Source organism: Chrysochloris asiatica, unplaced genomic scaffold, assembly GCF_000296735.1.
Source record: "Chrysochloris asiatica unplaced genomic scaffold, ChrAsi1.0 scaffold00074, whole genome shotgun sequence".
Taxonomy (NCBI): Eukaryota; Metazoa; Chordata; class Mammalia; order Afrosoricida; family Chrysochloridae; genus Chrysochloris; species Chrysochloris asiatica.
This window is the reverse complement of record NW_006408592.1, coordinates 13,627,747-13,650,099: the sequence shown is the minus strand read 5'-3', so window position 1 is coordinate 13,650,099 and position 22,353 is coordinate 13,627,747. Positions and strand designations below refer to the sequence as shown.

General features: G+C 41.8%; 1 protein-coding gene across 1 annotated transcript in view; it reads right to left on the bottom strand.

Moving 5' to 3' along the window:
- Positions 1–7,973: 7,973 nt before the first annotated feature.
- The window catches only part of INTS4 (integrator complex subunit 4), a 169,032-nt gene continuing 154,652 nt past the window's right edge, over positions 7,974–22,353 (bottom strand). The window contains exons 19-23 of the mRNA XM_006864991.1: positions 18,671–18,730; positions 14,199–14,358; positions 13,661–13,804; positions 10,508–10,628; positions 7,974–8,378 (exon numbers count right to left, since the gene is read on the bottom strand). Coding sequence (XP_006865053.1) covers positions 8,200–8,378; positions 10,508–10,628; positions 13,661–13,804; positions 14,199–14,358; positions 18,671–18,730 — 664 coding nt within the window. The 3' untranslated portion in view covers positions 7,974–8,199. The remainder of the gene's footprint in view (positions 8,379–10,507; positions 10,629–13,660; positions 13,805–14,198; positions 14,359–18,670; positions 18,731–22,353) is intronic.

Here is a 22,353-nt window from a genome sequence, read left to right as displayed (position 1 = left end):
ATCAACCCTTTATACCAAGGGAATAGGCTTGATCCTTGATGTGAAGACTCTTTCCCTCTGTGTTGGTATTTTGAACTACTACACACATAACCACCACCACCACCACATCCATAAGTATAGGTCAAGTTCATCAAATTGTAGCAATTTATACTTGCTTCCTTTATCAAATATCTTTATCTTCCTCTAGTCGAGCTCTGTTCATCAAGCCATTAAAGCTAGGTCAAATGGGTACTATCTACAAGTTTGGGTGTTCTTGTGCATCTCCCCCCACTTCATATCAGTTAGATGCTTCACTCTCAGCTCTAGCCCTCCATGGCTAGGTCAATGTCCATCCATAGGATCAGGAGTTCCCAAGTCTCCCCAAACTTCAGACCACCCAGCCTTTCCTCTTCTCTTTCTCTCTTGGAACATGTGGTCAAATTCAGCCCGTATCTTTATTACTGACTTTCCCCCACTTCCACTCACATGTAGACCAACATAGTCACCAGCTAGCTTACATGCCTGCACATGTGTTCCCTTTAAGTTTCAGTCTTGGAGGGGAGTTTGTCCTGAAGGGATTTGATTGCTTGCCTTGACTCTCTGGCGAACAGCTTGTTTGTTCCTTTAATAGCCAGACTGCTGTTTTTGTTTTTTCTACTGGTCTTTCTTTCAGGACGTACTGTCTGTTGTTCTAGCTGTTTTTTTGCTGGTCTGCATGTCTACCTCAGAAGGTTCTGGATGGAACATAGGCTTCTACCTAATGTCCTAGACACTACAAAGGCTTCACAAGAGGCCTATCTCACTGGGAAAGTTGCAGAACCCCTTTTAGGCATTTCAATCAGTTATAAGCTAAAGACGAGCTTACAGGCTTTCTGTAATCATGGTTCCCAGTCCATTGCACTTTTAATATTCTTCTCCAACACCATCAATCAAATGCATGGATTCTTCTATGATCTTCCTTATTCACTGTCCAATTTTCATATGCATATGACACAACTGAAAATACCGTGGCTTGGGTCAGGTACACATTAAATCCTCAAACTGGTATCTTTGCTCTTTAACACTTTAAAGAAGACTGTACTTATCAGTTTTGACTCATAGCGATCCTGTATAGAGTTTCCGAGAGTCAACTTGTAGGTTTTGGACCACCAACTTTGTGGTAAGCAGCCCAGTACTTATCCTACAGTACCACACCAGTACTCCTAAAGAAGACTGTTGTTGCTATGTGCCGTGGAGTCGGTTCTGACTCATAGCGACCCTGTACAGGGTTTCCGAGGCTGTAAATCTTTACGGGAGCAGAAAGCCTCATCTTTCTCCCGCGGAACAGCTGGTAGTTTCGAACTGCCGACCTTGAAGTTAGCAGCCCAATTCGTAACCACTACGCTACCTGCCCTTTAAAAAGGTTCCATCTGGTTCTGCTAGCCTATGTTCTAGTAAATGCCCAGGTGGCTTTTGTGAGTACTTAAACTAGACTGATGAAACCATATTGAGTTATCAGCATCATCTTTTCATTTTTTAGAGTTTTGAGTGTGTGCTTTAGTGTCAAACCTAGAACTGTGATTCTCTGCACACACTGGTTGGGCATTAATTTCACAGTTTCACTTTCCTATCTATTATTAGGGATACAATTAGTACCTGGGTAATTGTCAGTATCAAACAAGGTAATTCATATACATAGCCTTAGCACATTATCTGGCAAGTACTAAGGACTCAGTAATAAGGACTCAGTAAATAGAAGTCATTATTGTCATCATCTTTCATTAATGGAACTGTTGTGCAAAGCCAGTTAGTTTCATTTTACATCCTTACTACAGCAACTTAGTATTTCATAGTTTCATAGGCTGTTAGCTCCTACAGGAACTATCTTCTCGCTTTCTCTCTCTCGCTCTCTCACTTGGAAGTTTTGGAGTCACCTTTTTCTTGACCATTTACTAAGATTCTATTACTAATGGTCTTCTGACTAGTTGCTGGGCCTGAGGGTACATGGATGAAGAAAGTTACTAGTTCCTGCCTTCAAGGACTTATGTTGGAGAGACAAAAAAGTCATCAGTAATGATACATTAATATTACAACAGTTTCAAGGTTCAGTTATAGCACAAAGAAAGGACTAATTTAGCATCCCATGATGGAAGGAAAATTAGGGAAGACCTTTTTAGTAAGGAGGTGACACTTCAGCTGAGATTGAAAGAATGAAATGTTCAGTATTCACCAAACAAACATTTACTTGGCAATTCTTAAACCACTGTAATCCACGGCCATCGTCGATTCCAATTCATAGCGACCCTGTTGGACAGGGTAGAATGGCTCATTAGGGTTTCTGAGACTGTAAATCTCAATGGGAGTAGACAGCCTCCTCTTTCTCTTGAGTCGCTGGGGGTCTTGAACTACCAACTTCGTGGTTAGCAGCCCAACACCTAACTTACTATGCCACCAGGGCTCCAGATATTTATTAACTATGATATTTATCATGGTCATAACTACATAAAATTGCTCCACCCCTGCCCTCGTGGAAGCAGCATCCCCAGGAAGCTGATATTTGCTACATAAGATCTTACCACCAGAGTGGCCCAGTTGGGCTCTGGCCTAAGGGGAGTCAATTCAAAAACTGGACATCAGTGTAAGATGTGGATAGCAAAGTCATTTTCCCAATTTCATTCAAGTAAGTGGCAGAACCAGATTAGAACCAAATGCCATGTTACTCACTAGCATATACTGTCTTCCTTCACAGGAGGCCCATGGAAGTGAGACCCTCAGAGGTCTCACCCCTGGGACAGAAGTCTAGGGACATCCTGCTTATGTCCTTTCTGCAGTCATCTGATTTTAGGTGACAGGATTTTTTAGATCACTGTTGGCTCCAAAAGTTAGGCCCCCCTGTACAATTAGGAGAGATGTTTGGTGAAACTGAGACTGTTTCTCAGCTGATGCAATCAATTTCTCTCTGTGTGTGTGTGTGTGAGAGAGAGAGCGATGTTGTAATAGGTGCTGGTGTAATCACTGTTCCCAAGTGAGTTGTCTCCACATTAAAGAGAACGTACATGGTCCTGTAGGATAAGCACTAGACTGCTAACTGCAAGGTCGGTGGTTCAAACCCACCATTCACTCTTCAGAAGCCCTGTACAGGGTCGTTAATGAGTTGTAACCAATTCGACAGCACTTAACAACAGCAACACAAACTTCTTCGAGACAGAAGTATCTGGCAGTAAGATGATTAAACTTTGAATAAAATCTGATAATAAATAGCCCTTACTCTGAAAGGAGCTGTGGTAGCATAGTGGTTACGAATCGGGCTGCGAACCTTAAGGCCAGCAGTTTGAAACTACCAGCCACTCCGTGGGAGCAAGATGAGCCTTTCTGCTCCTGTAAAGATTTACAGCCTCGGAAACCCTGCACAGGGTCGCTATGGGTCGGAACCGACTCGACAGCACTTAACAACAACAACTCTGAACCTGGTTCTTTTAGTCAATGCTGGAAACTCAGAATCTGAAGAGAAGCTATTTTCCCACATGACACTATACTTAGTCCCATGTCTTATTCACTCATTTGAACTTGTAGGTAGCACAGCCCTCACTCTGCCCACATAATTTCTTCTAGCCTCAGTGTCTTCTAAGATAAGAAATCTGCCTCGAACTGTGCACCTCTCTGCCCCATCAGTCTGCTTGAAGCCAATCATGTCAAAGCCAAATATAAAGTCCTTTCAGAAATGTGAATCTCAGGGTTTACTTTGTAGGCCTGCTGCATTGGTGGAAGGTGCCCTGGTGGCACAGCGGCAACGTGCTCAGCTATTAAGTGAAAGGTGGGTAGTTTAAACCCACCAGCCGCTCTTCAGGAGAAAGATGAGGCAGTCTGCTTCTGTACAGATTTACAGCCTAGGAAGCCCCAGGGGAACAGTTCTACTCTGCCATTTAGTTTGCTATGAGTTGCTGAGTTCACTCTACATTCTAATACTCATTTATTCTTTGCTTTACTGGTACATGCCAGGAGCTGTGCTCGGGATACAAAAAAAGATATTTTTACTCTCCAGGTACTCACAAACTTAATTGGATGAAGCAGACCTGTAAAAATGTACAGCAACAATGGAGAAGTTACCAACTGACACAAGTCCACCAGAAGACCTATTGTTTCTATGAATAACTTTAACATTTGCGTTATTTTCTAAGGCTTAAAAATTGGGTATTTATAAATATGTAAATGCAGAATTTTGGCTTAGCTGCAAGAATAGGAAGATTTGATACAACTAAGCCCACACTTAGCTAAAACAATTGAGTGGAGTCAAATAAGAAACTATCATCTTCTGACAGTGAAATGTGCACTCTGGTTCTTCATTCTCTTGTTATCTTCCTCTAGGCCACTTTTCTGTGACTTTTCCTGCCTGCCTTCTTTAGAGAATTGTATTTGTGAATCTACAATGCAGTGATAACTCTGTGCTTCAGGAATGCATAAGAATCTATGGGAACATAGAAGGAACGCACAAAGCCCATGAGAGACACAGAGAGGTTCAAGAATGAGGCCAAGTCCTGCAGAGGTTATTTCAAGGCTCAGCAGATCCAAAAGTTAAGAGGTAGAGAACCGGATGAGTTTGGAAACTATAGATAATTTTATATAGCTGAAGAACAGGTACTGTTTGAGACACACAGTGTGACAGAGGTCAGTAGACTCATGAAGTCTTTAAGGTTAGTTTAGACTTCATCCTGGAACCAGTTGTGATCTACTTGAAGTGCCAGCAAGGCAATGGCACAATCAGATGTGGGTTTTAGTAAGTTTACCGTGACAGCTGGCTAAAAAATGGACTGGACAGAGCAAGATTTGAGGCAAGGAGATTAGGAGGACGATGACACACTGAGGTGATGGTGGCCTATGGATAGAAGCACCGAATATATGAGAAGAGGACTGAATTCAAACTTACTTCATAGAAGCTAAGGGGATTGAGAGCTGATTTTATGAGGGATGAGGAAGGTGTCTATAGTGACACACAGGCTTTAAACTACTAGATGCAGCCTGGGTTCCAGCTTGGCTCTGCCACTAATTCAGTCTCTGTGAATTTGTGCATTTACTTATAAAATAAAGGTGTCACATCAAGGTAATATCTAAGCTCCCTTTCAAGCTTGTTTAATATAAGGGAATTTTTTTTTTTTTTTTCTTTTTCACTTCTGTGAAAGACCATGGACCCAGATGCAGAAAAATAACAATCAAGATTCTCACATTTCATAGCATCTGAACATACCAGGGTAGAAAGGGACTTAAAAGCTTGATTCTAACTCACCCTCACATGTTGCTTAGATTCCTTAGTAGCATACTATCTGGAACTTGTTCAACTTCTGCTCAAACACATCCAGCATGGAGAATTCTGTATCTTTCAATACAAATCATTCAATTCTTATAGTGCCATGGAATGAATTTTGTTCTCCTTATCCCGAAACATGTCATCTTGGCTGAGCCATAATTTTCAGTGGTTTGGCAGTTACTTAATAATGTAATTTGGCAGTTATGTAGAGATGCAAACATCTCCCATAATGTGACCTGATGTGATTAGCCAATCAGTTTTAAGGGCATAAGGGTGGGATGCAACACCCTTACTCAGCCTTGATCTACTATCAGGGAAGTTCCCCTGGAGTGTGGCTGCATCACCTTTTGTCTTACAAGAGCTGGAGAGACAAGTGAGCAGAGAAGGAGGGACCTTACTATCACCAAGACAAAAAAGCTAGAAGCAGGGCATCTTTTCAACCCAGGGTGCCCTTTCCCCAGGGGAAGGCTGATGCCAAGACACATGGAGGTCTTCAATGGATAGCAGGGTATATATGAAAGGACCGTCCTCCAGAGCCAACAGAGATGAAAAGGCCTTGCCCTAGAGCTGGTACCCTGAAGTTATACTACTAGCCTCCGAAACTGTCACAGAATAAAGCCATTCACTTGTAGTATTTTTGTTACAGCAGCACTAGATAATTAATACACACATCTTTTAAATATTTATTTTTACACAAAATGTTTGCCTTGAACATAGTGGTCTTTTAAGATCTGTATAGGATCAAATGAATGAACACCTCTAAAGATTAGGAACCTTAGAGGGCAGTGCATTTATGTTCATCGGAGAGGAACAACTCAGAAAAGGAGGCTGAGAATTGTTACACAGCCTGAAGCATGTAACAAATATAACTGAACTGTACGTGTGGCGGTGGTTGTGGTGTGCTGTGGAGTCGGTGCTGAGTCATCGCAACCCTGTGACTCTTTTCAGGAACAGAAAACCTCATCGTTCTCCTGAGGAGCAGTTGGTAGATTCGAACTGCTGACCTTGTGGTTACAACTCATTAAATTAATATATGCTTTGTTGTAGACATGCACAGCATTAAAAGTTTACTTTTATAGAAAGCCAAAATCTACTCCTCAGTATGTCCACCTCTGGGTTTTAAGTGCTCCTTTGGAACACGATACTGCCACCCTCCTTAGCAGCTCAGCTCGGAAACTCAGAAGGACATTTACAAACACTGTACTGTATCTGAAAAGTATTCAGCATATTCTTTCTTTAGAAGATTCTGTGGTTCAGGTGCAATGGGTTCAGTCAGCATCCACTGAGTTTTAATGTTTTCATTGCTGCTCCAACACAACAATCATCACTAGCTCTTCATGCCAGAGCAGTGGTTTGATTCAGCCTGGCTTCAAGTTTCACTTCATCTCTAAGTAGGCACCTTTGTCAGGGAATCCTGCTAACACATGAGGGCACATCTTTGAGATCCATTAGAGAAGTAAGCTCTCCAGATAACAGTTAGGGCCTATCACACCCAAAGTGCTGAGGCTCAAATCTCAGCTCTGTCACTTACTAGTCATGTGATATGGCATTATTTTCTCTGGACGTCAGTGGCTTTATTTGTAAAATGAAGATAGTAACAATACTTATTTTACAGGGTGGTTATGATGGTTTAATGAGTGACATCATGTAGAAGGCTTACAAGCTTTCTAGGCACACAGTAAGTACATTGAGCCAGTAAGCCAGAAGTCAACCATGCCCTAATTCAAATTCTAGCTCTACCTCTGCGTAATATATCTTGCTATTGTTTTTATAAGCTAAGTACCAAATATGATTAAGTCAGCCTGCAGATTCAGATTCTACTAAACATTATTGAATTCAACCCATTCAACAGTCCTTGAGGTATAATTACGTCAGTTTTCCAGATGAGCTAACTGAATCAGAGAGAGCAGAAGCTTTGAAGATTCTTTTCCACATACTTTCCTTAAGGTTGACAAAGCTCAGCTCTTTGGAATCACCTTATAGGATTTGAATGAATACAGGCTTTACTGCTTACTATGCAGTTTTCCCACCAGTGACTTCACATCTAATCTTCAATTTCTTCATCTATAAAATGGCAATAAAAAAACAGCACATACGAATCATAAGAGTTGTGAGGACTAAAAGATAAAGTGAAAAATGTAGCACATGCCTGCCTTAGAACTCACAATGCTTTCAGCATTACTGTTATTACCATCACAGGTACTAACTCATACACATAGTTCCAATACTGGAGGCATCAGAGACGGAATGTGTTTTTTTTTCCCCTCCATACACTGGATTCTTTTCCATAATCTTGATTCCTTTTCCATATTATGGACGCTCCATATTTTTAAGGCCACAGAAGGTCCTAAGAATAATGGCAGGGGAAGAAAACGATTTCCCTCAGGGATAAGCATGATTCACTTGTTAATTCTTCAGTCAGCCCTTGCCCCAGCCATTCCCTGAACTAGAGAAGGCGTCTCTCAGCAAGACAGCAGATGTCTAAGGTTATCCAGAACTGTCGATGGTGAGAAAGCACAGCTGTTCAAGTGGCTTTGGAGTGGGCCCTGGCAAACTATCTCTTTAAGAAACAAGATAATGGCTCAAATAACCAACTCTGGAGGAGACAGGAAAGTCGAATCTGTGTCTCACATCTGAGGAATGTAAACATGTGGTGTATGTGCTGAACCTATAGCTACACAAATTTGTTTGAAAGACCAGGAACTGAAACGGCTTGGTGTTTTCTCAACTTTATTGTTAAAAAAAAAAAAAAAGTAGACTTGAAAGGCTTTTTTGTTTTTTTTTGATGAAAATAATTTACCCTGTGTTTGCTATCCTGTGAAACTGTCAGGGTCACGTGCTCTTGATGCCTACAAGCCATTTCCAGGTGAGATGCTCCAGGCTCACTGTGATAGTGAAGAAGGGCTTTCTGGGCCATGGCTGTAATGACAGCTTGTGGCTTAGCGCCTTGCAGGCTTGGGCATTATGTAAACTTTGACAGGCTTGCTGAAGGGAATGGTGCCCTCGATGCTGGCTTCCACTTGCGGTGACACCTCACCACCCTCAATCCAGGGAGACTTAGGAATGCGCGCGTTAGTGTTGTAGGCCAGCAGCAGCCTCACTTCCACCTGGCATGGTTCTGGAAAAAAGACAGGAGAAATCTTGTATGACTGGGCAACTGCTAAGAACTGGGATGGCACGTCTTGTAAGTAAAAGCATTATCAAAGATACAGTTTCAAAGAACATTTTTCATCTGTTAGCATCCCTTCCTTTATTCTCACCAAACAAAAACACTGTCCCGATCTGAATCCTGTGAGGTTGATCCTGAGCCCTCAGATGTGATGCTCCTCTGCCACCTTAGTCTCTGGTTTCTTCCATGCAGCTCAGAGCCATGGCAGCAAAGATGCTAAAATCTTTCATCCAGAGAGCCCTTCTGACCTCAAGACAGAAGGAGACAAAGGGTGCATGGCTGATTCTCATGCCCAGACAGCTGAGCACTTCCTGTGAAGCCTTAGATCTGTGTGTGTCATGGACTCAGCTTTCTTAGGGAGGTGAATTCTTCAATTAGAAAATTCTGCCACAAATTCCTCACAAATGAACCGGAAGAGGCTTCAGGAACATCAAATCATGTCAGAAAAACTTTTGTTACATGACAGACTGCAGGAGAGAAAATAAGACTCCCCTCAAGTTGCTGATCATTTGGTTGAGGAGAAAGAGACAGATGCAGTGGAGAGCAGTAAATGCTCCTTTGGGTCTGGAGGAAGTGCTGGGGGGCAGAGTGGGAGTCCAGGCAGGCTCTGGAGGAGAATACACAACCACAGAGCTCCTATCCTGTTTGCCATGAACGAAAGACAACCATCATGATCTCCAGAGAGTCCCATGGCTCAGAAAGGCTTCAAGTGACCTCCTGGATCTACAGTCCAGTTCATACGGTGAAGTAATTTAGCTACTAACCATGTGACTACCATATAAGAGAGGAGATTTCAGAAAGGCAAGTACAAAAGCCAGGCTCTGGTGTGACTATAGGAAAGGGTGCAAGTGTGAAAGGTCAGAGGGCAGGAATGAGGTGGGATGGATTTAAATTAACAAGGGGTCACTTCCAGACTTCACCCAAGGAATTAGAACAGAGAGCAGACAGCTGTCTTCCAGGGAGGGAAAGGCTCACAGGCAGCCAATCCCAGAGCTCAAGAGCTCTGAGTACCAGCCTCAGTAGCATCATTTGCCAGTCATATGTAGCTGTGACAAAACAAAACGGATCACTAGTAGTAGGCTGCAGATGACTCTCCCACTCTGAGTGGAGTGAGGGCAGCCACCAGGATCAGCTTCCCCATAGACTCTCCTCTTCTGACCCAAAAGGAATATGAGACCAATTGTTATTCCCAGGACAGTAATCCTCACTGCAAACTTACAGATCGAGGCTGTTATCTTCATTTTGAAGATGAGGAAACATACTCAGAGTGGGTAGGAATTTGTCTACGGTCACACAGCAAGTCAGTGGCAGAGTTAGGACAAAAAAATAGCTTCCTGGTGTCCAGCTCAGGGCTCTTCCATGAGACTCCATTCTATTTTAATCTCCTGTCTATCGACTCTTAGCACTGGTGGCACTGCAGAATAAGCACTGAACTGTTAACCAAAAGGTTGGCAGTTCAAGCCTACAGTTGTTCCATGGAAGATGAGGCCTTCTGCTCCTATGAAGATTTATAGTCTTAGAACCTTTACAGGGTCACCAGGAGTTAGGAATAATTCGATGGCAGTGGGTATATCAGTCTTAAAAACTGGATTTACTCATTATTTTATACTTGTTAATTGCCCATCTTTTTACCATTTTATTTCATAACACTGTTGATGTTATAAAAATAATTTTATTGTGGTAAAATCAGCATTGAGTAACTGCAACTATTGAAAGATACAATTTGATAGGTTCCCCTATATAGGGTCAGTATGAGGTGGAACTGACTTGACGGCACTGTAACAACAACAGCAGCAGCAACAACAACATATGTGTGCATTTCCAAAATCACTACTGTTCTCCTGTGTGTCAGCTTACAGAATCTGGTACCTCATGTGACCAAACCAGTAAAGCAAATTAGTCCAAATGTACCCAGTTAGGAGCTTAAAAGCACCTAGCGCCTTAAGAAATCAAGTTCAATTCTCTGTAGCTTTGGTCCAACCATGTACTTTTCAAACTGTAGAAAATCAAATGCGAAAAGAGTAGGTGTGATCCCCAGGTACACATTTTCCTGCCCACTCTGGCCATGTGACTCCTACCTGTCCAGGCAGTATGGGAGAGGTACACCTGAGTGATGAGCCGGTGTCGTCCTGGGCCAGGATTCCTGAAGTCTGCCGGCTTGGGGTGGATCATCTGAGCCTGGCCATCTGGGTATAAAACCTATGAGGTGACAGACATAAGAAAAAGAGACAAGAAGAGCCATGAGCTTTGAACAAAATTGCAGGTAACATCTGTTGTGAAGATAAAATCTGGAGGAAAATATGACAGAAGGCTTCATAAAAGACTGTTCCTTGTGGGGAGGGCAGCACTGGAGACATCTCCGCACCCTCGGCCCCAGCTCAGAGCAGTGTTCGGTATACTCCCTGAGTTCACAGTGAATGAGTGCTAAACGCACAGTGCCTCCAAGAAGGAGACTATGAACAGCCTTCTCAGGCACCCCATCAGGATGCCTGCCTCCTATTCTAGCTCAGAATCGCACCATGGCCAAGCATCCATCACCAGCCACCATGCTGTAAGTTACTTCATAGTGTTCTCTCCACCAGATTACAACCATCTAGGAAGATGTGTATCTGCCTCTTTCTGCAGAGAAAATGCTCAATGAAGAGTCTGTTCAAGTCACTGGACAGTCCTTCAAATCTCACAAACTGCTGCCGAGTTCTTTCCTCATCTATCTGGGTGGAGGGCTTTACATACTACAGTGTGCTAATGTCCACATGAACCAGGTGACCCACACATGACCTGGGATTTATATATAGTGATAAGGACCGGGGCAGGGGACTCAGAATTCTGGAAGGCAAGCCTCGGCCCATTACCCTGGCTCATCATCTTCCACCCCCTCTGCTCTTTAAGCCTCACCCTAATTCTATCTTTTTCTTTAATGCTGTTACTACCCACTCTATTCACAGGCTCCGTGCCTCTAATAGAAGGAAAAAATGCAGGTGTCTTGATCCTTGTTATCTTGAAAGACAAGTACTCTTGGGGTTCATTTAAAAAAAAAAGAGAAACAGTAATGAGCACAGAAAAGAAAATGACAAGGCAGCAGAATCTCTGAGTTCTCAGCAAAATCGCCCTTGGTGAAAAGTCACGTCTCCTGTCTGGAAGAAATGTGGAAAGCCTGTCTTCTTTCCTCATGCTCTGGAGTAGAGCTTACACTAGAAAGCTCCTCAGGTCAGGGGAGGAGCATGCAACTCTGAAGTTTAGTTGGAATTTCAGAGCTTAACAATTGTACCTTTCCCTCACCATCAAGCAGAATCCAGTAACTTGTGGTAACAAATGTGTCACTGAATGAGGCCTTGAAGGGGCTGCTTTCAAGACTGGATGTAGAGTAATTTAATGGAGAATGTACTCTCCTGGTAGCTCTGCAGTCTTGTTTACTACTACATCCCTAGCACCAACACCAGGGAGTGGTGGCTGGCCTGGATTGCACTTGGTAACCTCAGAGTCATTCCACAATGGCTACCAGACTTCCCATATTCCCTTCTTTACAGATATCCAGAATGTGTAGCACCATAGGATAAACAGGACTGCAAGCTCAGTTTGAACCATAAGGCTGGTGGTTCAAACTCATCAAACTATCCTGGGTCGCTATGAATTGCAACTGACTTGATGACACTTAACAACATATACTGGCAGTACTGTGGTGGGCATTTTTCAGGCAGAATTGAAAAATGGCTCTTAAATAATCTGCCTACAATTTCATTTATTTCTGTAGGCCAGTGAATTTTCCAGCAACAATGTGAAATAGTGGTTCTCAATTCCAGCTGCACATTAAAATCACTGTTGTTGTTAAGTGCTATTCCTATTTGCAGTGACCCTGTACAGAGTTTCCAAGGAGCAGCTGGTGAGTTTGAACCACCCATCTTTGGTTCAAACCAACCTTGCGGTTGAGTGCTTATCGCTACAGTGCCACGCCAGGACTCCATTAGAATCACTAGGAGCCCAACTCTTAGGATTCTGATGTAACTGGTGTGGGTTGAGACCTGTGCAGCAGGGCTTTCTATTCTTTTTTTTTATGCTTCTCAGGTAATTTAAAAGTGCAGCTGAAGTAGAAACCCATTAACAGCAGGAAAATCTGTATGGCGGCTTCACAGCTAGCTCAGAATTAGTTCTCGGGAGGTCTCAAGATTTTTAATGCCTAAGGGTTGTTGTTGTTATGTGCTGTGGAGTCGGTTCCGACTCAGAGCAACCCTGTACAGGGTTTCCAAGGCTGTAAATCTTTCTCCCACGGAACCGTTGGTAGTTTCCAACTGCTGACCTTGAGGTTAGCAAGCCGATTCGTAACCACTACGCTACCAGAGTGCATAAGGGTAGTCAGGGGTTATTTCTTTGACTTAAAAAGCAAAACTGTCACCATTTTCAAGGTCTGATTCACCCTTACCTCCCCCAGGAGGCCTTTCTTACTGAATGCTCTGGAGTATTTTTCTGTCCTCTGTCCTCTGATTTTATCGCCAGTGCTTTTACACACAGCCTTTCTGCCTAGAACACCACTGTTCTTCTCCTATTCTTATTTGTCCTTTTAGACCCTATCCACGCACCAACAACCCCATACAGCCTTTCCTTTTCTCAGCCTCCATCCCACACTCCAAACAGAGTGCCTCTCTCGGGACTCTGATCTTACTGTGTATGCCTCACTGCTGCAAAGAAGTGCCTGTTCTTTTATTTGTGCAAGAGAGCAAATGTGACTGCATGGACAGATGACAGGCTAGAAGGAAGACTAATGGACAGTACTCCTGGGGAGCTTAATGACACACTGTCTGAATTGATTATAGTCTTCTCTAGTATGTCTATATCTACAGTATATCTGGCTAACGTGGGAAAAAATGCTTCCTAGTGACTGCTGTTTCTCACCCACATATTTTATTGCCAGTTGGTCCTCCCACAGACTGAAAGGGCTTATTACAGCTTGCTCTGTAGTTATTACACTATGAGAATAGATAGGACTCTCCCATTTAGCGAACTCTTACTGGGTGCCATCATCTCAATGAACTGTCAATGATATTCCTATTTGTCCGCTGTAGACTCTGAGGCTCAGACCACACTGAGACTGAGATTTAAGGCTCTTTTAAAGGAAGGTTCATCTCTTCTGTCTCTCCAGTTTCTGTTCCTCAGGTAGAGATTATGTGGTACTAAAATTAAGCACTTCAATACCAGGTCAGCACCTAGAAACTCTGTGAGGACCTAAAGTTACAGACCTGGACCTTCACAGTGCTCTGAGGGTCTTGCACATGTTCCAGAGTTGCATCAACATCCAAGGCCACCACCAACCCAGACGTAAATCTCAAAGGGTTGTCTGACTCGCCCGCTGGCTCAATGATGGTGGCTGAAGCTTTGTGGATCTGGAAAGAAAAAGAAATATCCTTTTTATTCTACCATCAGGACATCCCAGGGCAACGAAACACGATGCTTGCCCTTCTATCTTCTTATATAAAGGATTGGCATGTGGAAGCCAATCCAAGGAAGGGCTCTAGCCTAACTGCTCCACTGGTTCTCACAAGACCACCAAGGTGAGTAGCTCTGATCATCCAGACAGATTTGGGGGGAAGAAGCCTAGATCCTATGGAGCCCGGGTGTGGCATTGTGGGTTAATGCGCCAGACTGCAAAGCTATTTGAACTGCAAGGTCGGAGGTTCAAACTCATCAGCTGCTCTTTGGAAACCCTATACAGGGTCGCTATGGGTTGGAACCAACTCGACAGCACTTAACAACAACAACAACAGCCTAGAGCCTGACCTTTTCTGGAAGGGGGAGGTGCAGGAAGGTGCTCTGTCGTAACATGGTCTGTAGAATTTTGACCACTTCTGCAGGTTTAGATGTCATGAGTCGAGGCATAAGATCAAGAAGTTTGTCCACAAAGCTGTCCTGTAGGTGGGGCAAATCAGCGATGAAACACCTGGAAGAACAGGTGAAACAAATGATTATGCATCTATTCACCATAGGCTGAATCTCAAACATTTGCCAGCTCCAAGGGAGGCACAGTGATTAATGGGAGGCGCTCACGGTTCATGATTTAGACAGACACGTACCTGGATAATTACACTTTACTGATGTGATCATAAGAGCCTCCCTTTACAGAACATACATACGTACCAGGTATATTCTTAAGTGTTTCACAGTATCTTTACTCCTACCCAGCAACTCTGTGTACTGTTAGATTTATGGCTTTCACATTCCAGATTTCATTAATTGTACAAATAATATTTAATACCTACCAAGTGCCAAGTACTATTCTTGGCATTGAGGGACATAAGAATAGGCAAAGAGAGAAAAACTTCTGATTTCATGGAACTTACATTCAAGTGATAGAAATGCTGAGACCCAGCGACCAGTGATGGTGCACTGACACTCAAAGAAGTCCAGGAACTTAGTCTCAGTTCTGACTGATTTCACACTCCTTCTGCTTTCTATAATGAGAATCTCAAAACATATTTCACTGAGTAGGTGATATTTGTACAGGGACTCAGAAGTTCAATGAAGAAAGACTATGTGCAGTTCTGAAGTCCTGTGTGGCCTTCAGCAGTTCAAATCCACCAGTTGCTCCTCGGACACCCTCTATACAGGGTGGTCACAATGAGCTTGAAAAGACTCTACAGCACTTAACAAAAAAATAACATGAACAGTTCCAGTTAACAACAGAAGAGAAATTTTGGCATTTCAGAGCAGCCACCTTTCAAAAAATCTCGACCTAAGTATGCAAAAACAGACCTCTACTTTAAGAATCTAAAACCAAAATTAAATTAAATTAAAACCAATATTTTAAAGAACCAACCTGTAGTGTACTATTTGTTACAGAGCAGCACCTGCTGGTGAAGGGTAGTATTGCAGCACAGCCTTACTGGTAGATACAGATGCTATGAATGGTTAATACGCTTGGCTGCTAACCAAAAAGCTGCCAGTTCAAATCCAGAGCTGCCTTAGAAGAAATTTCCGAACAAGTCAACCAGTGAAACTCCTATGGAGCAGTTCTACCTTGACACACATGGGGTTGCCATGGATCAGAGTGGACTTGACTAGTTTACTGATTGTTGTTAGGTGCTATTGAGTTGCTTCCGACTCACAGAGACCCTAGGCATAACAGAATGAAACACTGCCCAATCCGGCACCATTCTCACAATTGTTACAGTTGAACCCGTTGCTGTTGCAATCCATCTCACTGGAGATCTTCCTCTTTTTCGCTGACTTTACCAAGAATGATGCCCTTCTCCAGGGGCTGGTCCCTCATGATAATTATGTCCGAAGAACCAAGTTTCACTATTCTGGCTTATAAGGTGCATTCATGGTCCAATTTTCACATGCATATGTTGTTGCTGTTACGTGCCTTTGAGTCAGTTCTGACTCACAGTGACCCTGTACAGGGTTTCCAAGGAGCAGCTAGTGAATTTGAATGACCTTGCAGTTCAAACCAACCTTGAGGTCCAGCCCCATTATCCCACAGCACCACACCAGGATATGAGGCTACTGAAAATACCATGGCTTGGGTCAGGAACACCTTAGTCCTCAAACTGACATCTATGCTCTTGAATAATCTAAAGAGGTTTTACGCAGCAGATTTGCCTAATGCAATACATCATTTCCTTTTTTGACTAGTGCTTCCATGAGTGTTGATTGTGGAGCCCAGCAAAAGGAAGTCTTTGACAATTTTTTCTCTATTTATCATAATGTTATTTATTGGTCCAGTCGGGGAATTTCTGTATTCTTTACACTGTGGTGCAATCCATACTGAAGGCTGTAATCTTGGATCTTCATAAGTATTTTAAGTTATCTTTGTTTCCAGCTAGCAAGATTTCATCATCTGCATATCACCGATTGTTAATGAGTCTTCATCCAATCCTGATGCCACGTCCTTCATGTAATTCAGCTTCTCAGATTATTTGCTCAGCATACAGATCAAATTAAGTTGGTGAAAAGGTACAACCCTGGTGCACACCTTTCCCGATTTAAATAATTTAGTATTCTCCTGTTTTGCTCTAATGACCACCTATTGGTCTATGCACAGGTTCCATACGAGCACAATGAAGTGCTCTGGGAAACCCACTCTTCATGATAGGATCCATAGTCTGTCATGACCCCCACAAAATGCCTTCGTATAGTCAATAAAGCACAAGTCTTTATGGTATTCTCTGCTTTCAGGCAATATCCATCTGACAACAGCAATGATATCCCTAGTTCCATGTCCTCTTCTGAATCCTGCTTGAATTTCTGGGAGGTCCATGCTGATGTACTGTTGATAACCAGTTTTTAATTATCCTCAGAAAAATTTTACTTGCAGGTGATATTAATAATATTATTCATTGATTTCCAAATTCTGATGGATCATCTCTTTGGAATGGGCACAAATATACATCTTGGAAACTTGTTGGCCACATAGCTGTCCTCCATATTTTTTGGTAGAGATGAATAAATGCCTCCAGTGCTTCATCAGTCTGTTGAAAGATTTCAATTTGTATTCCATCAATTCCTGGATCTTCAGTGAAGCCTAGATTTCCTCCTTCAGGATCATTGGCTTTTGATCATATGCTATCTCTTGAAATGGCTGAACATTGACCATTTCTTTTTTAAATAGTAATTCTGTGTATTTCTTCCATCTGCTTTTGACGCTTTCTGCATCATTTAACATTTACCCACAGAATCCTTCAATACTGCAAGTTTAAACTTGAATTTTTTTTCAGTTCTTTCAACTTGAGAAATTCTAAAGGCATTCTTCTCTTTTGGTTTTATAATGCCAGGTCTTTGCACATTTCAATATAATACTTGGCTTTGTCTTTTCAAACTGTCATTGAAATTTTGTGTTCCACTCACTTTAGCTTCTCATGGGAGAAAGATGAGGCTCCCATAAAGATTTATAGCCTCGGAAACCCTGTACAAGGTTGCTCTGAATCAGAACCAACTCCATGGCACATAACCAACACCACCATACTCAAGAGCAAGCTTCAGAGTCTCTTCTGATACCCATTTTAGTCTTTTCTCTCTCTCCTGTCTTTTTAATGATAGTTTGCTTTTTTCATGTATAATGTTCTTGACGACATTCCCCAACTCTTCTGGTCTTCGGTCATTAATGTCTAATGAATCAAATTTATTCTTGAGATGGTCTCTGAACTCAGGTAAGATATGTTAACAGTTATATTTTGGCTCTCATGGACTTGTTTTAATTTTACTCAGCTTCAGCCTGAACTTCCATATAAGCAATTGATGGTCTGTTCCACAGTTTGTCTCTGGCCTGGTTTTGGCAGATGATATAGAGCTCTTCCACCATCTCTTCCCACAGATGTAGTTAGTCTGATTTCTGTTTATTCCTTCTGGTGAGGTTCATGTGTATAGTCACCTTTCATGAGTTTGAAAAAGGTTATTTGCAAGGAATAAGTCATTGGTCTTGTAAAATTCTATCAAATGATCTCCAGCATCCCCTTTCTATAACCAAGGACATATTTTCCAACTACAGATACTTCCTCTGTGTTTCCTACTTTCGTATTCCAATGACCAATCATTACTGATAACTACTGGTGGTGTACTGGTTATCACTTCTCAAATGAAAAAAGACTACATGTAGAGTCATACAGACTTCAGGTTTCATAAAGTTCATGGAAGTAGGAACAAGGGGTGGAAGACATGAAATATTAGATTTAATCAAGAGCTTTTCAGTCATTTCATTGTCCTCTTTCCAATACCAGCATACCACATATCTGGTTACCACCTGACTTCCAACTTCTTCTCTAATATTTCCATTTCATCTATTGTAACTGTTTTAACTCATTTGCTTCATAAAGAACTCTGAGAAGATATAGCTCTTCTACAATACAAAAGGTTATCTGTAGAATTGCAAATAATTCTTTGTAGATTGTGGAGAAATATGTTAAGTTTCAGAATAGTGGAGAGACGCATGGACAAGCAGTGATTTTTCTTCAACAGGATCTGAGGGTTCATGAGTTTTCCCACAGAATACTTACCTATTTTATGGCCAAGCTGAGTTAAAAGTTTCCTGAGGTTTTTATTATTCTGTTGTACATTTACATAAGCAATTCTACTTTTTAAGAAGTTTATATACTATTGAAGAAAATGCTGAAGTTAGAGTACAATGTTACAATATGAGAGCTTGGCTACATGGGTGAAACAAGGAATTCTAGCTTGTAGTCACCCTAGTTGCCTGTGCATGTTAAGTCCCTGCATAACTACGGTGTGATAAGCCACAAAAGTGTTCAAATGCTTACCTCTGAAAAAAGTCCACTTCTTGCAAAAATTTTTCACACATTCCAAATAAGGGTTCAACTCTGTAGAAAAGCAAAATAATTATAATAATACATAATTTGCTTGTGAAATATGAAACTGAGAAAGACCAAAGCCCCAGAAACCTGAGCTAGTATGACAGGAGAATCAGCATATTTATACTATAAAAGTTCTCTCTAGGAGAAATACAGGACTCTCTAATGACATGGAGGGAAGTATCTGTTCAGGATCCCAAGGCCTGATGAAAACACTGTAGTGCCCATTAGGCTCAACAAACATTCAGACTTGAAGACTATCCCAGACCACCTTGGGACCAGATTCACTAAGGATATGGGACAAGCAAGACAGCTTTCAGGCAATGCAGTGTCACATTCATCTTATGTGAGAGTCTTTGCAGGGCCATCCAGCACTCCACATGGCTGTCTGGTAACTATCTTCTTTAATCAAGTGACAACTCAGGTGCAAGGAGATGCGATTCATATCAGGTGGGTATGGGGACCATCCAACCTAAGAAGCCTCATGCCCCACAGGTACCATTACATCTACAGCATAGCTTCCAGAGTCCCCATACACCAGGGATACACCAGGGACAAAAATCACTGCACTCAAGGAAGCCCAAAGCTATGGTGCCTGTCCACATCAGGTAATTATAGTTCCTTGACAACTCCTCTCAATCTAGATGCAGTTTAGATGAGTCCAGGCATCACTGTACCATAGTAGTGGTGCCTAATAACATAGTTGACATACTATCTTTATTAGGTTTCCAAGAAAGACACCCAGAAAGTTCACCAAAGGTCAAATTCTCATGCACAGGGAAAAGGTATCTTTTTTCTCCTTTGCTTCTGTGGTTGCACAATACTTGTTAGTATTTCAGTTTAGTAACTACTTCCTCTCTACCTAAATAATCCAGTCAATGTGCAATTTACATTAATCAGGCACAGATTTCCTTTTCATCTTTATTCACTTTATTTCTATTTCTTATATGTAGTTTCTGCATGAATCTATTTCCATTAATATGCTGTGCATTGACAGAGTAAACTTCTAATCAAGTGAGAAAAAAAAACTATACAAAAACCCATGCCAAATAAATACTCTTTCCTTGTATAAAACACACATAAGGAGAATGGTTTCCAGGTTCTTACCAGCTTGTTTTAGTCTTTCTGTTAACATGTAAGCTCCATGGTAGCAGACACTTTGTAGTACTCATCATTCTATGCTCAGTACCTGGAATACTTCCTAGCACAAGAAACCCTTGTTGAATGAAGAAACAAATGGAAAATGGTAAAGGAAAGCCTACTCTGAATTTGTTCCTAAAAAGAAGGGAACACTTGACATTTTCTTAATTCTTTAATAAACTAGTAGAAGTGGAAATGAGATTTGATAGTGAGGAAAATATACTGACAATCCCATGGGTAGAATGGCTGTAGGGTAGACCAACAGTCAAGCAGAACCAGAAATCTGGCCAAGCCTGCTTACATAGAACCAGAGTAGAGAGCTTTCACGTAGGAAAATACCAAAAAAAATCTGGGAACTTTCCCAAATCCCACACAGAATAAGTAGCCTCCCTTACATGCCACATGAAGTGGGGATCTGACAGTAAAAACCCACATGTTCCCTTGTACAGCAGGGGCAGAGTGAAGCCTGCTAACGAAAATCAAACAATGACCTATAATTGCTGGAGAAGCCTACACCAACTACCATTTAAATGAGTTTGGACTTTCAATTAAAAGTATGTAAGAATGGAAACGCGAGGAACAAACAAGATGGCGGATCGAGTGGATGTGCAGTAAGGAGCTCTGTCAGCAGCAAAACAGAATACCTCACCAAGCAAGCTCAGGGGATGGTCCCAGAACTCTGAACCACATATAAAGAAATACGTATAAGGTTGGAAGGCTTAAACCTGGGGGAATTTGTGTCAAAAGCAAGAAATCCATTGCTTTCTAGTTCGGGACATGCAGCTGCTCCAGGAGCCGCCATCTTGGGTGAGACCAGGTGGAGGAAGGATTGGAGCGGCCAGAGATGCCTGGCAGAACTGCGGAAATAAAGGTGTGGACATTCTTTTGGTATCTGTTCATTGGTCCCTTGCTGTCTGCGCACCTCCATTCTAGTGACTATAGGGGTACCTGAGCTAGAGGATACCCCAGCCTCACCCTCAGAGGGTTCTACTACACATGCACACAGAGCTCCTTGAAATTTAAAGAGACAGTTTCTAATTAAAACCAAACGGCCACAGCCGGCCCTGAACTGATTATAACTAGAAAAAAGGCCTGAAGGGGGATTGTGGAGCGGGACAAGCATACAAAAAAGGAAACAGGCCGAAAATTAAATCCTAAGTTATGTCAAAACAACCAACAGTGGCATCTTGAAATTTCTCAATAAGAAGAGTGAAAAGGGAAGCCCATTTCATGATCACATCTACCTGGAGACAATCAGAAAGCATGAAAAATACCAAAATACACACCCATCTAAGTATTAAGGCCACAGATAGCTCCTGAATATGCCCAAAAAACAGAAGCAGATGACCATATCTGCACATGTCCAAAAACGAGATAAAGTGACTGAGGCAAATGAGCTGGAAGTAGACCTACAGTCCATACTGGAAGATGGGCAGGCTCTAGAAATGCCGGAGAAGGAATTCAGAAAAATGATTATAAAAGGTATCAAAACACTATACAATGGAGTTGAGAAGAATAAGGAAGAAGTCAGGAAAGCGCTACAGGAACAATCAAATAAGATAAATACAGCAATGGAAACAATTCAAAACCTACAGAAAGAGGTCCAAACGATTAATAATAGATTATCAGAAATGGACAATGCACTAAAAGGGCAAAAGAGTAAAATTGAAGAGATAGGAGCCAGAACCAGTGAGCTAGAAGATAACTCTCTTAACACTCCTAAGATAGAAGAACAAACACAAAAAAGGATAAAAAAATCTGAAGACGGCCTAAGACTCATGTTGGATAACATGAAGAGGAATAACATAAGAATTATTGGCATTCCAGAACAGGAACAATCACACAAGTCCACAGAGGAGATAGTTGAATAGCTTCTGGAAGAAAATTTTCCTAACATCCTGAAAAGTGAAAAGATAAGCATTCAAGAAGCTCAACGAACCCCAGGATGGATTGACCCTAAAAGACAATCACCAAGACATATAATAATCAAGCTCTCCAAAATCAAATATAAGGACAGGATCTTGAAAGCAGCTAGGGAAAACAGAAATATAATATACATAGGCAAGCAAATCAGATTAAGCTCAGATTTCTCAACAGAAACCATGCAGGCAATAAGGCAATGGGGAGGCATATATAAAACCCTGAAAGAAATAACTTCCACCCAAGAATCCTCTACCCAGAAAAGCTGTCAAATACAATGATGTAATCAAAACATTCCAGGATAAACAGAAGCTAAGGGATTTTACCAAAGCCAACCATGCTATGAAAAACATCCTAAAGGAAGTTCCGTGGACTGAGAACCAACAAGAACACACAACAACTACAGAATGATGTATGTGGCAGCATCAACCTGAACTCAGTTGACAAATGTAAGAGTCAAGAACAGAATAAAATTATTAAGAACAGAGGATCAGGGAGGTCAGTCTATGATCAAAACAATTACAATGTGAAAAAAGGTAAACACAGTGAAAAAAGGTAAACACAGAAGAACA